General features: G+C 43.4%; 1 protein-coding gene across 45 annotated transcripts in view; it reads left to right on the forward strand.

The window, feature by feature from the left end:
* The window catches only part of LOC106803402 (uncharacterized), a 68,704-nt gene that overhangs the window by 19,832 nt on the left and 29,478 nt on the right, over positions 1-19,394 (forward strand). For 16 of the 45 annotated variants that reach the window (XR_015555415.1, XR_015555410.1, XR_015555407.1 and 13 more), the window contains 4 exons: positions 10,431-10,547; positions 13,280-13,395; positions 14,209-14,239; positions 19,014-19,287. Coding sequence is in view for 4 of the 45 variants with exons in the window: in XM_087444478.1 (XP_087300604.1) it covers positions 10,431-10,547; positions 13,280-13,395; positions 14,209-14,238 (263 nt within the window). In the remaining 41 variants the exon portion in view is untranslated. Of the gene's footprint in view, positions 1-7,840; positions 7,921-10,430; positions 10,572-13,279; positions 13,396-14,208; positions 14,240-17,943; positions 18,141-19,013; positions 19,288-19,394 lie in introns of all 45 variants that reach the window. The other 29 variants (XR_015555385.1, XR_015555383.1, XR_015555384.1 and 26 more) reach the window with 24 other exon arrangements.

Raw genomic sequence — 19,394 nt, forward strand, 5'->3', positions numbered from 1 at the left:
AGTCATCCCAGGGCTAGCCTCCTCAGGAAAAATTAACTTGCCAATCCCTTTAAAATATGTAACTAAAAGCTATCTACACTTTTATATGTTAAATATATTGTTGGGGCTTCATTTCAAATTGCTATATTGTGAAACTGTTTCAGATAGCATTAAATCCAAGGCAGTGGCTTTCAGACTCTTGACAGCAACTCACGAAAAAATATATAGAATGATTTTTATCATAAATCAGTATATACATGCACACACACAAAACTAGTACAAAAGTTTTATGAAACTTTACTTACCCTATTACATGTAATGCATTCTAATATTATCTATTCCATTTTATTTTGTTTTTTAAGTGCCTGTCACAACCCCTAAAATTATTTCATAATCCACTAATGGGTCAGGACCTGCCATTTGAAAAACGCTATTTTAAAATTATGGGTTCCAGGTACCCTAACCGGTGGTCTGGTGTCCAGATGTTTAAAACGCTCATTAAAATGCATCATCAAAAGGCAGTATTTGCTAAAGGAACTTCAGTCCCTATCCTATAAAGAACACTGTCTTGGGGATTCCTACCATAAGTCACCAAATGAATAACCAGCCTTCCCTTTGCAGACCTGAGATGTGAGCTCTACACTGAGTAAAAATGACATAAAATCAGGACAGAGTTGGAAAAGGAGGCCCATCACCAAATGCAATGTGTGGTCCCTCTGGAAACCATAAAGTAGCCTAGAGTGAGGTGAGGGGAACAAAACAGAAAAACAATATTAATGGAGAAAAGATCAAGCTTGCAACTTTTGTCTCTAAGCTTCACAAGGTGCACGTGTACTTTCCAACCCTATGAGACAGAGTGATGTTCAGGATGACTCCACTAATCATGTGGCCTTGAGTATCTCAGTATCTCAGCCGACATCAGTTAAGTCATTTAAAGGATAACTGCAACTTAAATTAGTTCATCCTAATTATGCAAAAATGATAAATAAGCAAGGTAATTCGCTTCTGAATTAAAGTTTTTCAATCACTTGGCATCTCAAAGCAAATGGGTAATGTTACCAATTATATCAATTTGATTCTAAATTTAAATACATAAACATATGATGAACTGAATTAAAATTCTTACTTGGTATGCACTTAACTTGTTAACGTTTGCGGTATGGTAGCAAACCTCATTCAAGACGTGAGACAGGGTCCTGTCCTTGAAAACCAAAGAAGGTTGTCACAAAAGTGCCTTTGTGAGAATCTAGCAGCAGAATGCGTCCCCGAAATGTATTAAACAAGCTATCCCACAGGAAAAGTAAGGTAGATCACACTAGTAAAGGCAACACTATGGAAGCTTATGAAATAATTATCAAGGGAAATATTTGATAAATAATAAAAATATTCAGTGTTAGGAAGCAGTATGATAAGCTTTGACATGGTTGCACCTGTGAGTGTAGGACTTTCATAGGAAGGAAAGAAATGGAAATTTATTGACTATCTATGTTTTGCCAAGCATCACTAATACTTTAAAATACATGATAGCATTGGAAACTAGGAATCAGAGATGTTAAATAACTTGTCCTAGGTCACACAGTGGTAAATGACAGAACTAGAATTTAAACTCCATCTTCTGATTACACATCAGTTTTTCTTGTCACATCGATACCTGAACCAGTATTGATACCTGATACTTTATCCTGAACCAGTACTCAAAATATGATAGTGCTTAAAAGATTTGCTGAAACATTTCTTAAGATTTCTGATCAAGGTCAATTCAGATTCCAGTTTCAAGGCTAATGAGTAATAAAGTGTTCTTTAAAAGGAAAAAAATCATAAAAAATATACATTCATTCTGAACATACATACATTATGAATCTTTCAGACATTTAATATTCTTTATGTCTCATGTAAGGATGAAAAAAGTTATCTATTGCTCTATAGTAAACCACAACAAAGTATAGCAGCTTGAAGGAGTAATTCTTGTCTCTCATTGTTGTGTGGATTGGGTGGGGTTGGCTGGGAAGTTCTTGCTTGGGGTCTCCTAGGAAGTGCAGTCAGTTGTCAGCTGGGACTGCAATCATCTCTAGGCTCAATTGGGCTGGATGTGAAGATGGTTCACTCCTAGGGTGGCAGGAGATGCTGGCTATTATCTTATTTGGGGCTGCCAACTGGAGGGTCTACGTGTGGCCTCTCCATGTGACTTGGGCGTCTCTCAAAGTGGTGGCTGGGTTCCAAAAGAAAGCATCCAAGAGTAAATGTTCCAAAAGACCCAGTTTTCTTACAGCCTAGCCTCAAAAGTCCCAGAAAGTCACTTCCAAGGCATCCTATTGGTTGAGCCAGTCACTGAGGCTGAGGGGGAGGGAGGTAGACTCCACCTTTTGATATGAGACATAGCATGACAATAAGGGAGGAAAGGAGACTGCCCATCTCACCCTAGTCTTTAGCCTCCCATCCTGGTAGCTCTACTTTACCCAAGTGAGTTAGAAGGGGAAAAATATAATACGACTACAATAACACAAATTATTGTGTGGTATTTTCTCTGTCTCTTTGGCTCTGTCTCTTTCTCTGGAAACACAGCACTTCTGGAATGGATGAGTAAATGAAAGTCTCTTCCTTTTCCATCCTACTCTTTTTTTCCCTTGTAGGGGGAAGAGGGAGAATCTCCCTCTGCCCTTTTCCTTAAGGTTCTTATGGCTGGCCAAATAATTAACACGACAGGTTAGCAGGAGAAAATAATACCAAGTTTAATAACATGTATACATGGGAGAAGGCAGGGACACTGAGTTTCTCAACACAATAGCAGAAATTCTCGTCTTAAATACCATGTTCAGCCAATGGAGGATTTTGGGGGTGGGGGGAGTCAGTTACAGGAGATTACCACTAAAGCACAGTAAACAAGAGTAAGGTTATTATGCAGCTTTAAGGCCTCACCTTCCACATTGATAAGCCTCTAGAAATGAGGCCATCCCCCTCTCTTCTCAAAACAGAGAGGGAGATACCTTTACAAATGGAGATTTCCCTTATAAATGTAAATGATTGTCTGGCAACTCCTCACAGGGTCATCCAGAGAATGTGGCCAGAGAGACAGAACTTCTGATAAGAGGGGCTTGTTGGTGCCTTTCCTATTGTAATCTCCATCCTACGTTATCTTTATAGCCATCATGATAGATCTGTTCCAGGAAGGAGCCACCATGTCAAATTCTTTAGGCGGTTAGTGGGGGAGGTCAAATGTCCCTAGAGAAAACAACCAAGGTAAAGAGATAGATTTTAGGGTGGCCAAATCTTGATCTCCCACACCCTCATCATCTTTCTTCTTTCATTTCTTCTTTCTCACTGCAGATAAAAAGTTAAAAAAAGATGCTTTTTAAGCAGCAACATTTTCTAATTAGTTAGTAAATCTTATAGGTAATTTCTACTCAGATCTCACATTTGATCTCTACCTGACTGATTCAGTCATCATCCTATCCAGGAAGGTAATGAGAGAATTTTTTTAAATGCAGGCAAAGGAAAGGAGAGAATAAAAATGGGAAAGAAAAAGTAGATTATCAAGGGAAGAAGGAAAATATAAGTGGGAAGGGAAATAAATCAGGAAGACTGAATAGTATGAAGCCCAAGTGGCTGAAAAGACAAAGGGAAAGAAGCCAAATTCTTCCCTTATAATGCTGCATCCGTCCTTTCTTTCTAAGCCATTGTCACTATTGCCAGCCTAGTCTAACTTTATTTCTTAATGCCTGAATTTTTGCTGTTATCTTACCTAATCTCCCTGCCTAGAGTTTTTACCCCTTAGAAACCATCAAGAACACCGTTTTCCTCATGGTGCTCTCAATTAAAAAAAAAAGAGAACACTAAATGACTTCTGAAGGATTAAGTCCAGTATAAATGTTTTAAGGATTTTCATAATCTGACCTGCCCTTCCTTGCCAATCTTGTTTCTCAGGTCTCCCCTACATGAAACTGTTAACTCAGCCAGAGCACTCTACTCACTGTATCGAAATATACAGAAAAATGAGACTAGATCTTACTAGTTATTACATCTTGAAAAATATGAATCTCAATCAAGGAAAATAATAACAAAAATATTACATTTCACAAAGCAGTGTGGCAGCGTTGTAAACTTGTAATTACAGCACTGTGGTCCAGATCACTTCTACAGAATACAGCCTTCTCCTTTTGTCTTCTGTCCTTTGCTCTATCAGATGCTATCACCGGGAGCTTTCCCCGCTGCTCTCTGCCTTCCTGAATCCTGTCTCATCAGGACCCACAACATTAACTGATTAATTTGGAAGAAGTGTCATTAGCAGGATTATTCTGGACCCTAAGTACCTTGTTAACACTACAGCATCAGATTTGATTCTCTCTGGAGACCAAGTCGCTTAAGTTCCATTTCAGTTTTTACTCTGTAGATTGTTCAGTATACAGTAGTTTAAAGGATCCTTCACCCCAATTTGGTAGATAATTCAACCAGCATCCATTGCAAAGTTTGTACAACTTTGATTTGCAATATGACAAACAGTAATTACAGAAACAGTTAAAACATTCATTGCTAATATTATGACTCTTTGGGAGCCCGATATGAATGCAATTGAAAAGAATAGGATATTTGCAGATAAGGATGGGTGTAGTCCATGATTAATCAGATTTTATGGTGAGAGAAGTTTATTGTCAGACATAATTAAAAGTGTAGACACTATTTTGAAAGTACAGACTTTAGGGAGGAGGGGAAGAGAGTTTTTGAAGCAAAGTATAAGTTAGGAATGATTACAGTGATGATCGTGGAATGTCAACATTCCATTTCATTATGATGAGCTCAGTCTCCTTCAAAACTCAGTTGAGTCCAGGAAAGCGTTAGAATAACACCAAAGGCAGCTTTGGGACGAATGCCTTTGAAGTATTAAGGAGTAGAGTGACTGGCAGTCAGAAAACAGAAAAGTGGACTAAAAAGTGAATGTCTCAATTAGCAAAAGAAATTGTACACTTCAAAATGTCTTATTAAAAAAAACCAGTTTTTCATGTCCATTGTTGAATGTGCATGCAATTATTCTTTTTCTTTTTTAACCTAGTTTGATTTCAGAACTGGGTAAAACTGAATGTTTTAGCAGAGTTTATAAAGGTGGAGAAATTATAAAGACAAGTGAGTAAAAGATAGACAGGAGAGTGGAGGCTTCTGGGACGACGTCAATGTTGTATGACTTGACATGAATGGTGGGTATACAGGGGCTCATTCTCTTCATTTATGTTTTATGCATTTTGCTGTTTATGAAGAAGTTATGTAGAAAATCCACTGGCAGTAATGCAGTGTTCACCTTCGACAGCTCATTAGCTCGTGGGCGTCTGTTATGCCATAACCAGAGCTTTGTTCATGTTCTGTTTTGTCCACATGAAGCCGGTTGTGCATTAAGAGATGACTTCTTGTGTTCTAAAAGAAATAGTGAACCTGGTCTGGCCCTCAGTGATATTTCAAAACAGTCCTTTTGTGAATGGGCATGAGAAGATGTCCTTCATCAGCCCAGGATGAAGTCTTACCCTTTCTATTATTTAAGGTACCTGATGCAGTGTTACACAACTAGTGTGCATTCACTCATTCATTTGACAGATATTTATTGACTTAGCTACCAGCTGACTCCTGGAAAGCCCAGAACAGTTTGGCAATGACTATGGTTAAATGGCATTTGATAAGTGCTATAAAGACACTAGAGATTCAGCAGTTTCTCCCGGCTATCAAATGTATTTTGGCTAATGGATATCACTTACTCTCACTGCCATTTAAATCTTACAAGAGGATGCTAGAAGAAGATGGACCAGTTAGAAGGTGGAGACTTAGTAAAAATGAAAAATTCAGAGACAGGAGGGAATGAAAGCAGCAGGGGAAGAAGGAGGCAGAGAATGGACAGCCAGCAAGGGCTCAGTGCCCTGCACAGTTGAAGTTGAGCCCGAGATTCTTCCTGTTTCCCTGCTTGCTCTTTGCTTGATCCTTCCTCTTGCCCCTGCCCCCACCTGGAGGGGTCAAGCCCAGCACGGATGCCACTGAGCCGGGTCAAAGCCGGGAAATGGTCCTGGGATCAAAACTCGGCTGAGTAGGGTTAAGACTTCTGAGCAGCCAGAAGTAGAAAGAGCCAGAAGATAAACCTAACCCATTTTCGAAAGAGTGCCAAAGGTGAAAAGCAGGAAAACCAAAATACCCATCAAGTGTAAAGGGGGAGCACAGAGCCAGAAGCTGGAAGGAGAAGGGAATCCAGAAAGTCAATGGCAGGTAAAAACAGAAATAGAGATTTGAAAAAACACAAGGCACAGTGAAATAAAGGGTCCAAGACAATAATCGGGAACATTCCTTGGGGTTTGTTACTGGATTTCATTGAATGTGGTTAGCTTAATTTAAAAGCAGAGGCTCTGAGCAGGTACCTTCCCTCCTTATGACTGTATCTTCCACCTGATTGATAGTCCGCTATCGCCAAGGCATTAAAAACACTTACCAAACAAGATCTGGAAGCCATTTGGGCAGTCCTGCTCATGAACCAACTTAGTCCAGACTGATTTGGCCGTGGTGATGAATGACCACATCTCCTGAGAACAGTTCTCCCTAGATTCCTCCGCTGCCTATTTTGGGAAACAAAACACTTGAACAAATGGTCTACTTAAATAAATGGTTCAGGTCCGAGCAGCCTGAGACACTGGCAGATGGAAATGCCTCACTTACCAGCAGGAAGTTACTGAGCACTCACCATGTCCCGTGCAGCATACTCACCCAAAGTACTTTAATGTAATTTCCCAGTGTATTTAACATTTTAAAATTACTCCATTTTATTAAAATCAGATTGTTTTGAGGGTCTTGGGCCTCACCCAATCAATTTAAACCATAATTTCCTGAAGACGAGGATTATCTTGCCATATTCTTTTTAACCCCTCTCATTTCCAGTCACGCCTCAAATATCTGCACTGAGGGTTCATAGCACCTCAGAGATCATGTCGATTCTCCCTGTCCCACAGGGGGAAAGTGACCTGCTCAGCAACCTGGAGCAAAGTGTTTACTATCACCCTTAAAATAAGGGTTTCTTTTTCTATTCTCTTCTTCCTCTCTGCTTTTTAGAGCAGAAGCAACAATAATTTAAACTTTTCTGCTATGTGACCTACACTCCACAGGCACTGTGTAATAGCTGAGCCAGGGCTTAACAAAGGAGTTGGGTGTATGTGTGCATGTGCTTGTGTGTATATCACACAATGTGGTTTCTGATGGGGGGGGTAGGAGACAGGAAAGAATGTTTAGGCACATGCATATTTATATCAAAGAGATGGTAGCACCCACAAGAAAGAATTCATTTTTTGTGATGTTAATGTTATGTTTTGGGGAGAGGTCTTCCAGAAGGAAGATTTGGTGCCAGGAGGATGGATTCATATCTCTATGTGGGGAGGCGCAGCTCTGAAGACAGCTGAAGTCTGTCTTGTCATTGGGATATTTCGTTCTAGAAAGGAGAAAATGCAGTGTCCATCCCCGCTTCCTTGGTGCTCTTCCAGGTAGGGCCCCTTGGTGCTGGCTGCTCAGTCCTCCTCCAGGGGAGGCTTTCCAAGGCCAAGAGGGGACTCTGGCAGAGATGCTGCTGATCTGGCTCCTTGTCATCCCACTTTCTGTCTGCCAGGGCTGTTGGTGGTGGCAGCGCCTCGTCCTGACGAGGTCAGAATTACCACCCTGTAGCGGGTGACGTGTGCACCAGCAAGTGACCAGTTGGTTCACCAGTTACCCTCTGCCTGTGCTGGGCTGTGATGTGCCATTATCTTGCTTCTCCCATGGTACACTTCACACACCAGCTTTCTCTCAAGATAGTTGATCACTAATCACTTTGAGTATCAGGACCATTGGCTCATTTATTTTTTCTGTTTTAAAGGATGGTGCTGCTGTGTGCAGGGAGCAGCCATATCAGTTTACGCATTTGCCGAGGCACCCGAGTGTGAGCTGCCTCTCAAGGTGCTGACTTTAATGAAACGTTGTTACTGTGATCATTATTTAGCATTTATAGAGCTCCTCACAGTTGTTTACCCATTATTCCTCAGAGCACTCCTCTCGAGGAGATCAGTATTAGCAACCCCCATTGGAAAGACAGTAATTCAGGGGTCCTGGAAAGGTTTTAGGAATATCTCCAAAAGGATGCAAAGTGAATAACCATAGAACTGGGACGGGCCTGGACCCTCCTCCTTCTAACATATTTGGCAAGTTCCCTCATCCCATCATCTGGTTAGCAGACCTGCACAAGGTGGGCTCCTCTTGCAGAAGACAGCTCAAATACTGAGAAGGTTCCCTAGTGACCTTATCTACAATAGCATCCCCTTCCCAAGGCTCTGACTATCACATCCCTGTGTTTGTGGACTTCACAGAGCTTAGTGCTACCTGAAGTTACTTTGAAGTGTGTTTATATTCTTGTTTGTTGTCTGTCTGCACCATTCAGGAAGGTCATGTCCATGACAGTAGCAGTCTTGCCTGGGTTGTTCACCACGGTACCCATCCTCTTTGTTGAAAGCACCTGTCATACAGTAGGTGCTCAATAATGCTTGTTGAGAGAATGACAGTGACAAGAGCCCTGTAAATACTGTTACTCACACATCATTTCCTATGCCTTTTCATCTCTTTCTGGACTCGCTGGATATAGTCACATAGACAGTCAGTTATTTGTAATTACCCTGGAACTAATGATCTAGTTTGTGGATGGCCTAGGGCCTTGGCTTCCTTCCCTCCTTGGCTTCCTCTCCTCTGGAGATTCCTCTAGATCTTTCAGTCATTTCTAGCCTTAGTTGACAGGGGTCAAGAAGAGAGTAGAGCAATGAAAGTCCTATTAGACAAATTTACAAGTTCTAATAGCTTTTGAAAGGTACAAAGTTGAAATTATTAACTCTAAGATTTCTTTTTTACCTTATTTGTGGATTTCAAAAAAGAAAAAAAAAAAAATCCGTATGTTCTATATATGTAGTACAGTGAAAAGTGCTTTGAAGAAGTTAAAAGCACTGTATAAATGTAAGATACAATTATGTATGTGTTGTAGTCCCATTACCCTTGGTAAGTGAGAGTTGGTAATACATTTAAGGTTTAGTTAGTTTTGATAGAACAGTAGCTCACACTTTTTTAATGAGTAGGGCCAGATAAGGAGTTAGAAAATGTGCCTTTGGTTGATTTTGTTTTTCAACCATCAAATCAAGATAAAACTTGAAATCCCCTCAAAGCCTGAAAGGTTGGCAGTAACACTGATTTCTCATCAACAAGTAAGAATAGGCAAATGGTCCTAAACGTTTGAATTTTCTTTTTAAATTTTGGACAAATGAGAATACAATTTCCCCCGAGAAAATCTTAGGCTGATCTTGGAAGAAAGACCCTCTGGATAATCTAAAAATGAAGTTTTCTATTTAAAGATTGTTTTTAATGTTCTTAATAGCCCTATGTGTGACCAGAAAATAGGTTGCCTTTTTGTTTTACATATAAGGAATCGATGCAATACCTTATATTTGATAACCTGTGGTATTGCATTTGGTCCCCACTACAACTCTGTCCATACACATTATTGTTGCCACTTTATAGATGGAAAAATGGAAGCAAAACCATCAAGTACCTTACCCAGGGTCTTAGAAGTCGTCACCATGAACACTAGTCTGTCTCAAGTCTCCTGACTCCAGTTTAGTATTCCCCATGATAATGTTGTAAAACCACACTGGAAAGGGAAGACTCATTCCTTGTATTGCCGTCACACCACCAAGCTTCAAATGTCAGGCAAATAGTTTACTTTATGGTGAAATTGGCCCCATTGACGCAGTGTGTACTACATCCCAGGCCCTGTGCTTTGCCCTGGGAGGATTCAGAGAAAGTAAAGGACGGGTTAGACTTCCCTGGCTCTACCAAGCTGCTGGGGATGGGAGACACACACATACAAACGTGGCTGTAATACAAGGGCCGGGGGGGACAATGCACAAGAGAGATACAAAGCTCTCTGCGGGCACGAGAGGAGCTGTATCTGAGAACATTCCAGGAAAGGGATCACCTTTCATGCCAAGCTGAACTTGGCATGAATCAAGATTTAACTGAGGACTGATTAGGAAGAGTGGAGAGGGGAATGGGATGTCTACCAAATTTTATCCACCTACGAGTTTATCTGTTCAGATTTTATCTACCGTGGCAAGAAGTACATAATATTTTAAAATTACTTTTAAATAGAAGTATTTGTGTATTAGTTATATAGATAGAGGGCAACACAAGAAGAATTACAATAGAAATGGCTAAACCGGTTTCTGTGGGGAATGGAACTGGGGGGATCGGAAGGATTGGGGTTGCAAGCTAGGGGAGGGCCTGTCGTGGTTCCTTGTAAACCCTTCATTACTATTTGATTTCAAAGGCATAGGTGTGAATTCCTTAGATAAATATTAATTTTTAATTTAATTTAATTTTGCTGAGGAAGATTTGCCCTGAACTAATATCTCTCGTCAATCTTCCTCTAGTTTGTATGTGGGCCACCACCACAGCACGGACACTGACGAGTGGTGCAGGTCTGCACCCAGGAACCGAACTTGGGCTGCCGAAGTGGAGTGTGCTGAACTTAACCACTATGTCACGTGGCAAGTCTTTAAAGAATGAGTAAGGTTTCTACAAGGAGAGGGAAGAGGGGGTGCATTCCTAGCAGAGGACCCAACATTAACAGAGAGAGGAGGCAGGAGAGCAGAGGGAAGAGTGGGTAACCCATTAGAATGACAGTGTGGAACACACCTCCGTGGATAGGGACACATGAGCTGGTGCTCGACTGCAGAAAGCCTTGGATAGAAGGACACGCACATACACACTCACTTGGTTGTTGGCAGGAAGGCAGTAAACGGTGTTGGGCAAAGGGGTGATATGCTCAGAACTGAGATTTATGTACAACAGTGATTCTCACCTTGGAGATTAACTTGCTTGTTGAAACAAAATTGCAGGGCCCCACAGCTAAAGTTTCTTCTTGAGTAGGTCCAGGGTGAGGCCCAAGGATTTCAATTTCTAATCAGTTTACAGGCAGTGCTAATGCTGCTGGTCTGTGAACCACAGTTGGAGAACTGGTAACAGAATAACCTATCAACAAGGATAAGTCGAGATGAGTAGTGCAGGAATGGAGGTCAAGGGACTGTTCCACCAGGAAAGAGCAGAAGGAATGGGGCCCTGACAGGGAGGTGATGGTGGGAGAGTACAGAACAGTGATCAAGAGAACAGACCAAGTGCTTCAAAGGACAGGGGACCACTGGACCATGTTCTGGACCATGTCAAATCACAAACCACCGTTAAATCTCCAGTGTCTGTGCCAGGTACACGTAAGCACCTAAATCCATTTGTAAAATAGCAGTCCTGTCTAGAATATATGCTGTGAGTTTTATCTTACTTTCTCTTCCTCCCACATCAGTAACCTTATTCTAGTGCAATTTAGGTTGCAAAGGCATCTTCCAGGGAGAGCATTCATATCTGCACCTAGTCAGCAATTGTATCTATCTGTATATGTAAAATCATACTAAAACTGATGTCTTTGTTATTTCTTTTTAGATCCTCCCTGTAGCTAAATAGTGTTCAAAATAAATCCGGAGTACAGGAAGCATCCATCTCTACCAAGTGGTGCAAAAAATGACTAACTCCCCACACCATATAAATACCCCATGAAAACACAGAGGAATCCTTTAGCCAACCAACACTCACTGAGAATCGACCACATAACAAGCACCGGGGATGTGCTTGGATACAAACATGCATAAAACATGGGCTCCACTCCCAGCAGTTCAACTTCTAGCAGTCTTTGTCCTGTGCTCTTAAATCTGCCTAAGGATTGAGTTTTGGTTGTAATAAAAATTCTAAAGCAGGGACAGAAGAAATTGTTAGCTTTTCTAATTGACCACCTCTGTTGTCTAATTATCCCACTGAGGAGAACACTTGGTCCTGGGTTATTTCACTGAGCTTGAGATATGTTTTGCTGACACGTAGATTCTGGGGAGCATCCAGCCCCCGTTTACTGCCTGTTCTTTAACTCTAGTAAGCATTTAATCACTTACACCTTTTGATAGCCAAAGAGAGTGCCACTTGGGGTTTTTAAAATATCATTTCCTTTACTACCTCCCCAAGTAACAGGGTCACTTCAGGACCAGTGAGTGGTTGGCACTGGGACGTGTTTCCCAGAAGTACTAATAGTTCTGGAGAGGAGCAAGTGTTTTCACAGCTGCAGGTCTGGGTGCCGAACTTTCTACTGTCAGTGAGAGTCATGTCCCAGTGAAAATGTAGAAGTGGAACCGACCCTCTGAGGGTCGGTGAGGAAGGGGTTTGCAAGCCTTTGCTAAGGTGAGGGGCCGGCCCGGTGGCTCAGCTGTTAAGTTGGCGTGTTCTGCTTTGGCTGCCCGAGGTTCGTTGGTTCAGGTCCCGGGCTCGTACATACTCACTGCTCATCAAGCCATGCTGAGGCGGTGTCCCACATAGAAGAACTAGAAAGACCTACAGTTAGGATATACAACTATGTACTCCGGGCTTTGGGGAGAAAAAAGAAAAAAAGGAAGATTGGCTTTAGATGTTAGCTCAGGACCAATCTTCCTGAAAAAAAAAAAAGGGATAAGGTGATAGGGAGTGTTATTTACTTGAGTCAGAGAGCAACCGAAAATGATTTCTGCAGCTGGAAAAAACAAAGATAAGGGTTGAAGGTGAACTTCCTCTTTGATTTTGGCTAATCAGCAGCTCAAGCAGCCTTTTCAGATATTTTGTGTCTGCTGACTTTTCCAACTCTATAAAAGACCCCAAATGTTGCACCAACCTGTACCTCTTGGGCACAGGAGGGAAACAAAAGAAAGCGTGTTCCAACTTATTAGAATTAATGAAGTCAGCAATGGTACCCAGCTCTCCCTGCCCCATCCTCAACCTCATCCATCTCTACATATTAGGAATTTTGTGAAATGCCGCTCACGTCCATCCACATCACTCCACCTTGGCCACCACCAGCGTGGTCCATGCTGACGTCATGTCTCTTGCAGATTACTGCAGTAGCCTCTAACTGGTCTCTCACATTCTGTTTACGCCATCCAAAACATTCTTCACATTAAATCACAGTAATTCATTAATTTACAGTATTAATTTACAGTAATCTTTAGGAAACTCAAATAATACAACTAAAATCTGAATACCCTACACATACACATAAATCCTAACCTAAATTTTTTTCTGGCTCCCCATTGCTCCAAAGACTTAACTGGGTGATTTGGCACAGAGTGTTCTGCATAAGCTATGCCTCCCGTGGTTTTTCCTCTTCTTGTTGCATCACATTCCTCCCGCCTCACTCTCTGCTCTCATCACACAGATTCCCCTGCCTGGAACACTCCTGCCTCCCTGCTTTGCCGAGTTGTCTCCTCACCTTTTACCTCATACCCCGTGTCAGCTCCTGAGGGACACTTGAGGAAGACCCTCTCCTCTCTGGTGAGGCCAAATCCCCATGTTTTTAACTCCCTTGGCACCATCAACCAGCTCAGGAACCCTTCATAGAATGTATCACAGGACATGTATATGATCTTATATGATTGTTTAATTTCTGCCTGGTTTCCCTACTCGCCTGTAAGATCCATGAAGGCAGGGACTCTATGTCTTTGCTTACTTTTGTATTCCAGAGCCTAGCACAGTGTCTGGCATGTATCAAGTACTAAATAAATTCATTCTGAAGGAAGGAAGGAAGAATGCATGAGTTGCAAATTGATAGTTCTAAAATGATAAAGAGGAGGGCTAGCATTTTAAATGAGTGATAATAATAGGTAACACATGTTAAACTTCTAGTGTTAGGTAAACACTGTTCAAAGCTCTTTACTTGTTCTTTCCAGTTCTCTGGGCCAGCCCTGTTAATACATGTTAGTATCTCCGTAGATAATAGACTAGATCTGAGACTTAGGTTACTTGTGCAAGGCCAGGCAGCCAGTGCCAGGTGAAGCCCTAACAGACATCAGTATTGTTACTCTAGTTATTACTATGATCACCTTGATGGAGTTCCTTAGAGTGCCCTCCCCCAAGGATCCATGTTGGGCAGGCACAGCCCCACCCCCCGGCCTCTGAGTGTCTTCTAAGGCTGTGCCTGGAGTGAGGGGCTTGGGGGCTGAGAGGCTGTGAGGCCCTGCCCTCCAGGATGGAAATAGCGGATGGAGGGAAGGATCCTTCAGGCAAGGCAGGGGCATGGTCTCTCAGGCATCCAGAAACCTTTGTCAGAACCTGTCTTTGAATTGAATCTCAACTCTTGTCTTCCAGAAGCCATGGAAACAGGATCCAGAAGCCTGAGGTGAGACATCTGGCCATCTCGCTGGTGTTGCCACCTTTAAGAAGCCAAACAGGCCTCTCAGTCTCTCAGGCCCCGTCCCCAGAGCATGCCTGACAGGGCCTCCCCATAGAAATCCGTCCCATTGCTTATACATTTCTCCAGAAGTTTCTGAGCTCTGCTAGGTGTGCCCTGCTGTGATGAGGTAAACATAGTCCAGGTCCTCTGGGAAGGTAGATAATTAAGCCAAATATTCCACACGCGAAGAGTGTTGTGCATTGGAAAGCAAGGGCAGATCCCAGCTTGGGAGGATCAAGGAAAGCATCGAGGGAAACCTTTCAGTATGATGGGAAGGGAAGAAGAAAGAAGGGATGTGGATTCACTTTTTCGTTTTGGTGGTGTTTTTATGTTGAAGTTTTTATGATGAAAAATGCCCATCTGATGGCCTCTCATTCCCCTGTGGTGGTCCAGCACGTGTGCTCAACAAGTGAGGAGTGTGGACAACTTGTAGGAAAGTGAAATCATTTTGAGAACTTACAGAAGAGAATCGGCTAAGAAAACAGTCATAAAAGCTCCACCAAGACAGGGGGCTTGGTTTGTTTCCTTCACTGGATGTCCCAAGTGCTTGGAAGAGTGCCTGGTACATGGTGACACAGGAGGAATGACTGATGATTCTCAGGCAGTGGTGGAGCTGACCAGTAGTTGAGTAGTTGAAGTTTATGGGGCACGAACACACTTGTGTGATTTTATCCAAGAGGAATCAGCCTCTTATTCAAGGCAGGTCTGAAAAAGGCAGAGTTGGATTTTGCCAGGTGGGACAGATGAAAGGAGAATGGGGTAGGCTGTTTAGTGTAGAGCTCTTTAGGTTTGGGGTTAAGTGATGGACCATGAAGTTTTCCTTGGAGAGGGAGGAAATGAAGACAAAAAGTTGTCAGATGGACAGGGGCTTGTAGTTCTTGAGTAGGTTGAGGAACTGGCCTGCTGACGGCATAAGCAGATAAAGGGTGAAATGTCAGACTGTATTTTTTCAGAACACACAAGAGTTCCTGGTGATAAGTTCTAGGATATGGCCATAACTGAAGTGGAATGGAAGTAAAGGGCTCTAAGGTGAGAAGGAGTAGACAGTGAGAGGTCAGATTATTGGATGGTCTATCCACATGGATATTGAGGCCTCTGACTGATTCCTTCTGCTTTAAGTTCCTGTCCTGTCCTCCAGAGAACTGGCATTTCCTGCAACTCTAAGCTTCAGTCCGTGGCACGACTCTGGACAAGGCGGAAATGGGGCAGTGAGCGAGAGGGCTGTGGTACTGTGGTAGTCGTCTGTTTTGTTTTTGTTTTGACACCCAGCATTCACTCTTCTGGAAATTGTCCTTCTATTGCCCTCTGGGGAACTAACCCCATTGTCAATTTTGGTCCATGGGCAAGTACAGTTGTCCATCCCCAACGCTCTTCCTTTAAAGATGGGTGTCCAACTCAAGCTTGGCCGACAAGATCATTCCATGCTTTTGGCAATAGTGATTGGTCAGGGATGGGCCTGACCAATAAGGCACAGTAGGACTTTTGAAGGGACTAGTGGGAGAGACAACCCATTTTTAGCTGCACTTTTAGTTTGGAAGATGTAGCTACGAACTTGCCAGACAGAAAGTCTTACAGTGAAGCCAGTGCAGAATATAGAGCCAAGAAATGGATAGAAACTGTAACTTGATGACATCAACTGAGCCCCAGCATGAACCCTCCTGCCTGAGGGCGGCGTTACTCCCAGACTTCTTCAGGTGCCTGAGTCAACAGATCCTCTTTGTGTTTGCTGTCATTTACATCCAGAGAATCCCTCACAGTGTAAGGAGGCTCTCCATCCCTGGCTCCCTCTTCTGAGCTAGCACACCGAATATGTATTACCTTCTCTGACCTTCAGGTCATGCCCTTCTGTAAAGAGGGTAAAGAAACCTGCTTTAAAGGATTGTAAAGATTAAGCGGGATAATATACATAAAAGCATAAATTTGTTCCACAACATTGAAGTACAACAAGCAGTACTTAACTTTTCTAAATTAAATTAAATCTGGCTCGGGCCGGCCCTGTGGCTTAGCGGTTAAGTGCGCGCGTTCTGCTGCTGGTGGCCCGGGTTCGGATCCCGGGCGCTCACCGATGCACCGCTTCTCCGGCCATGCTGAGGCCACGTCCCACATGCAGCAACTAGAAGGATGTGCAGCTACAACATACAACTATCTACTGGGGCTTTGGCGCGGGGGGAATTAAATCTGGCTCAAAGCCCCATTTTAAAGGGTAGGAAGATATCCAATATTGGTCATTACTGGGGTCTTTTGCTTGAGTAGTTTAGTGTTCCCTGTCCAATAGTAGGAAAGAGCCTGTGATCTTGAGTCCGTCTTGGTTGCCACTGGAATTTCCATTGTCCAAGCCCTTCTGCCTTCTGGCCCTTGTAAGGCCAGAGGCTGCACGGCCTCTGTGCCAAGTGTGAACGATGGGGTGTCTGCTGCAGCTCTAAAGATGGTGGGGCTTGATGATTAGTCACCTCAGCACATCACTTCATCCCATAAAACATTGTGCTGTCTCCTAGAGGACTTCCACACAGAACCTGTCCACCTAAGGGACTCGTCTCTACATCCTGCTTCTCAGGGCATTGGAGCCACTGCTACCTTTAGGCAACTCGCCTTCTCTCACCCCAGCATATGTGTCAACCACTGTCTCCTCTCTCCTGGGAGCACCCAGCTAAGTTCTTGTCTCCCATGAGGGTCTGGACAGGACTGGACAACAGGTGCCTCCCAACTTCTGGTTGGGGTCAGGAAAGGTGAAAGCCATTGATAACCCCTGAGACTAGAAGCCCAGAACTTGCTGTAAGACAAATGGGGAAAGTTAACTTTTATTCTTTCTGGAGTCCTCTCTGGCAGAGGGTAGAAATGGCACTCAACAACTTGGTAAATTATCCCGCCTCAAATGAAGTTTGCCTCAAGCTGGACGAGAATCCCTGCAGAGGAGAATTACCCATTCTTGTCATTGTCAGCCCAACCCCCTCCCACAGTGAAGCACTGCTAAACTTGCATAATAATCCGTTGCTTCGCTGCTCCCTGCCCCCCTAGAAGGAAGAAACGGACCCTGAGTCTCATGGGAGAGAGAAGGTGGCAGCCTCCACAAGTCTCTGAGCTGCGACTTGCCTCCTTAATGAAGACCAAACGTGTCCTTGTGACCCCAGGAAAGTAACAGCTTGATTTAGGCTCTGATTCAAGGCCAGTGGAAGTTCTAGAGGCCTCAAGAGAAGAGCCCCTTCTCATAGCCTGGGCCCACTGATTGTGACTGCAGATTGCGGCAGAGTTCTCAGTGTTAATCCCCATTAAGGCTGCCTGAGGGAAGCTGATCCCCTTAGGGAGCGCTTGGCACCAGAGAAATTCACAATGCCTGAAGCTGGCATCTTGGGCTCCTGTGCCCAGTGCACACCAAGGTGCTAGTCAATTCATGCATTTTATTTGCCCTAACATTAGGTTTGGAGTGTGGGCTTGAGGTTGTAAAAATTCAGGTAGCCCATTCCCATTAAATTCTATGTCAGTGACAGTTCTTCAGGCACCACAAAGTATGATCTAAATGAGATGCCTCTGAACTTGCACAACACTGATCCTTAGGTGTGGGCACAAAGCACATGAAATCTTTTTCTAGAGAAATTGATCCTCATCTCTCCAATCATTGTTCAGCTAATACAGTCCTCTGCTTTTGATGACAGTCCTGCTTTCTGATAGGAACGGGAGTCTGGTGAAAAGGAAAACAGTCCTAGAAGCAGAGCAAGAGTGTGGGATCACTCCTGGATGGTGCTGCTACCTTATTTGGACAGGTCACTTCCTAGATGTGCTCAGTGTGCAGATTCTGTCTCATTGCCTCCTCCAATGTTTCTCTGAATGGAAGCAAATATCTGGGCACCAGGTATGACTTATGTGACCTCAAGCCAGTAACTCAGCCCCTTTAAACCATGACCTCTCTCTTGGTTAGAAGTCCTTGGACCCTGGGTACATGGAAAACATCCCAGAATGGGAGTTATCTGCTGAATTCTCTAGTAGAGGCTTTGCCATCAATTGTGTGACTCATTCTCTCTGATGTTCAAGCTGTGAGAACCAAATTTGAAATGATGGATGTGCTCTATTACAGTTATTAATAAGAGGAGAAGTTAAACTTTGCAGCCTGTAGGGTTTGCTTCCTCGATAAGCCTGGCTATCTCTACAGGAGCTGAAGGTTGCATCTTTAGGCCTGTGGTCTGCGAGCTAGAGCAGAGTAGAGAGACTGTGGTGGAGCCAGGGTGAGCCCTATTCCACCTAAGTTTTCCTCCCCTCTAAGTCTGAATACTGGCAGTGGTGAGTCAGGTGGTTCTACAGGCTCCTTTCACTCTCCCATTCATGAGGACCCCACACCACCTTTACCTCTATGCCACCTTTCCTCTTTCGTTGGATGCGCCACCCCCCTTGTTGTTTTTCTTGCCAGCCACCACTCCACTTAGCTGTTAAACAGCTTTGACCTTGATGACATGGAGATGGATGAGGACAAGGATCCACTTGGCACCTTTGGTCACTTTTGCTTCTGTGAACTGAGTGAGGTGTCCAAGAAGAAACCCTGGTGTTAGGAAGACTTCTAAGAAGGTTCCAATGATCCCTGCCTCCTGATAGTCACACCCTTGTGTAAACCCCTCCCTTGGAGTGTAGGCTGGACTTAGTGGTTTGCTTCTGACTCATAGAATAAGGGAAAGGTGATGGGATGTTATTTCCATCATTAGTTTACAAAAGATTGTAACTTGTGTCTTGCTAGCAGAGTCTCCTGGCTTTGATGAAGCAAGCTGCCATGTTGGAGAGGCCCACATGACAAGGAAGTGAGGTGGCCTCCAGCCAACTCCAGCCCACAGCCAGCCAGGAATTGAGGATCTCAGTCCAACAGGCCTTGAGGAACTGCCAGCGTCCTGCCAACAACTATATGAGTGAGCCCGGAAGTGTGTGCTTCCCCAGTTGAGCCTTCAGATGAGACCCCAGCCCCAGCTGATACCTTAATGGCAGCCTTGTGAGAGATCCTGGAGCAGAGAACCCGGGTAGGCCTTGCCTAGATTCCTGGCCCACAAAAACTATGAGTTAATAAGTATTTGTTTTTTAAAGCCACTAAATTTTGGGGGTATTTGTTACATAATAGATAGCTAAG

Source organism: Ceratotherium simum, chromosome 20 (genome assembly GCF_057802395.1).
Source record: "Ceratotherium simum simum isolate JZ-2026a chromosome 20, ASM5780239v1, whole genome shotgun sequence".
In the NCBI taxonomy this organism is placed as follows: Eukaryota; Metazoa; Chordata; class Mammalia; order Perissodactyla; family Rhinocerotidae; genus Ceratotherium; species Ceratotherium simum.